At 23.8% G+C, this 2,607-nt stretch overlaps 1 protein-coding gene across 1 annotated transcript; it reads left to right on the forward strand.

Moving 5' to 3' along the window:
* The first annotated feature begins 1,864 nt into the window (after window positions 1–1,864).
* LOC124921073 (zinc finger protein ZAT11-like) lies at window positions 1,865–2,278 on the forward strand. The gene has a single exon (XM_047461681.1). The coding sequence runs from the start codon at window positions 1,865–1,867 to the stop codon at window positions 2,276–2,278; it is 414 nt and encodes a 137-aa protein (XP_047317637.1).
* The last annotated feature ends 329 nt before the right edge of the window (window positions 2,279–2,607 follow it).

The following is a 2,607-nucleotide window of genomic DNA, read 5'->3' on the forward strand; positions in this document are numbered from 1 at the left end:
AGAAAGTTTTTTAAAAATATTTAAAAATCAATAAGCCTTCCTATACATTTTTATAATTGTTTAACTTTACATAATGCGAGATTCAAACTTATTGTGTATTATAAATAATTTAATCATTAAAGAATTGTTAATTTATATTTATAAGTTTGTGTATGAATATATCAGAGATATTAGTTATTATTAACAATTTAAAATAAATTATTCAATTTATATTAAAAACAAACATCCTCGTCCCATACAAAAAAAAAAAACTTGTAAAATAATAATAAATAAAAAATATCGAAGATTTATAGTTCTATGTTTATTGGTTGAATTTGAGATGAATTAACTTGGTTATAGTCTTGAACATATTATAATATTTATATCATTTTTAATCTTATACTTTTTTTAATTAACTCTTTTAAGTTTTCCAAGTTTTAAGAGTGGATTAACTCACAAATTAACAACCTGACTCATTTATTCTCACAATACGGATCGTGCTATAGTGCGAGAATCCGGTAAACGAACCTTAAACACTATTATTATTATTATTATTATTATTATTATTATTATTATTATTATTATTAACCTAGCTATATATATTTTTGCCAGGCCTAAAATAATTAACATACTTTAGCTTACAATTAGTAATTTTTAAATATTAAAATATATACAATACAATCTTTTAAAATATTGAAATTAATATTTGGACGGACCACCCTTTCAAATAAAACTAAACAATAATTAATCCACAACACCAATAATAAATTGTATTTTGATTATATAATATATTTTGATTTAAGTTGAGTTGAGTCATAATTTGATGTGTAATATAAAATTTTCGTATAACACTAGTTAGTTTTTTTTATTTTTTATTATTTTTTTTTTACAGATATAGAAACTTGATATATCCTTTAATAAGAATTTGGTTTGATATTTACAGCTCCATGGATGGATCTGGGTTTGAGAAAAAAAAAGAAGAGAATTTATTCAATCTTTTTTTTCAGTATCTTATTGGAATATAAAATTAGATGTAGAGTTTTAATAGAATATAATATAATTAGTAGATCTAGATTTAAATTTATCAAAATAAAACTAATTTTTAGATTACCACTAAATCATTATTTAAAAACTTAAATAGTAAAACACTCTAAATATTAAAAAGAATTATTAAATAAAGAATATTATAATATATAATTAACTTTTTTTCAAACATTGTAATAATTATATAATCTTATCTGAAAATAGTCAAAATAAAAAAAGTAGAAATAATTTTATTTTGTTTGGTATAAAAGTCATTTAGATAAAAAAAAAGTTTCTTTTGAATAACTTTTAAATTATATTAAATTATAAACTTTTGATAAGAAATTTTTTATTTATAAAAGTAATAAATTGTCTTAAAAAAGTTTTAAAACATAATCACACAGAAATAAATTTGGTCAATCCATAGTACTCATATATTCTGCGCATTAACTTACTACCAAACTTGAATAAAGTTTTAAAAACCTTGTTTGAAATGGTTTTTTTTTTAATTGTTTTAATTCAAATATATTAAACATATTGTTCATAATTTATTTAATTAATTCATCAATAAAAATCAAAATACTCTAAAATTATTATTTATAACCTTTTAAAATATTAAAAAAATTTCAATCAATTTATCCAAATAGCCCTGTTATAAATTTCATGAAACAATATTGTTTTAAAAAAAATTATATTACTGAAAAAACTAAAAATCAAACAAGCACCTTTCTAGATTATCAAATAAAAGAAATATATGGAAATCAATGAACTCAATTAATGAGATATTACTAGTGATGTAATTGTAAAGATGGGGCTATATATATGAATAGTTAAGAGACGAAATATATAGTCAAGATTAGTCATGTCTAATAAGGTGCCGAAGATACTTAAGAGATCGTTGAACCTCACGGCCGATGGACTCTTTGAGTGCAAGACTTGCAACGAAGAATTCCCCTCCTTTCAGGCGCTTGGCGGGCACCGGGCCAATCACAAGAAGAAGCCCCACACTCAAAAGTTTGCACTTGGTGGCCACCACTACTCCTGCTCAATATGTGGCAAGAAGTTTCGCATCAGAAATTCGCTTGTCACCCACCTGCGCCGACATAGATCTGCCAACAAAAAGTCTAGCAATACTACTAATGGCTCAAAGGGAGGAGATCAGGATGACCAGAAAAATAATGGAAAGGAGCCAATTCAAAAGAAACAACATTTGGATGTCGATTTGAATCTAACCCCATTTAAAAATTTCGTGGAAAATGGAGTTTTGATTTCCTAGAATTTTTGTATCTTCATATATTGTTGCAAGTCTGATATAACATGAACTTTGTTTTAGAAGTCAATTTGGAACTTTTATTATAATTGAGCATTCAAATGAAGTTGTTTAAGATGATTAATCTCATATATGTTTAATTTTGAAAGAGTTGCATACTATCCCCCTTTCGTAATGAAGTTACAAATTGAGTTTTAAATAATTAAGTATCATTAAAACATGAATTTTCGAAATTAAACGTCTATGTGCACTTTAGAAACACATCATAATAATTTTAAATGTAAAAAATAGTGATAATTTGAAATCGACAATAAGTTTGCATAACTCTCTAAATT

Source organism: Impatiens glandulifera, chromosome 1 (genome assembly GCF_907164915.1).
Source record: "Impatiens glandulifera chromosome 1, dImpGla2.1, whole genome shotgun sequence".
In the NCBI taxonomy this organism is placed as follows: domain Eukaryota; kingdom Viridiplantae; phylum Streptophyta; class Magnoliopsida; order Ericales; family Balsaminaceae; genus Impatiens; species Impatiens glandulifera.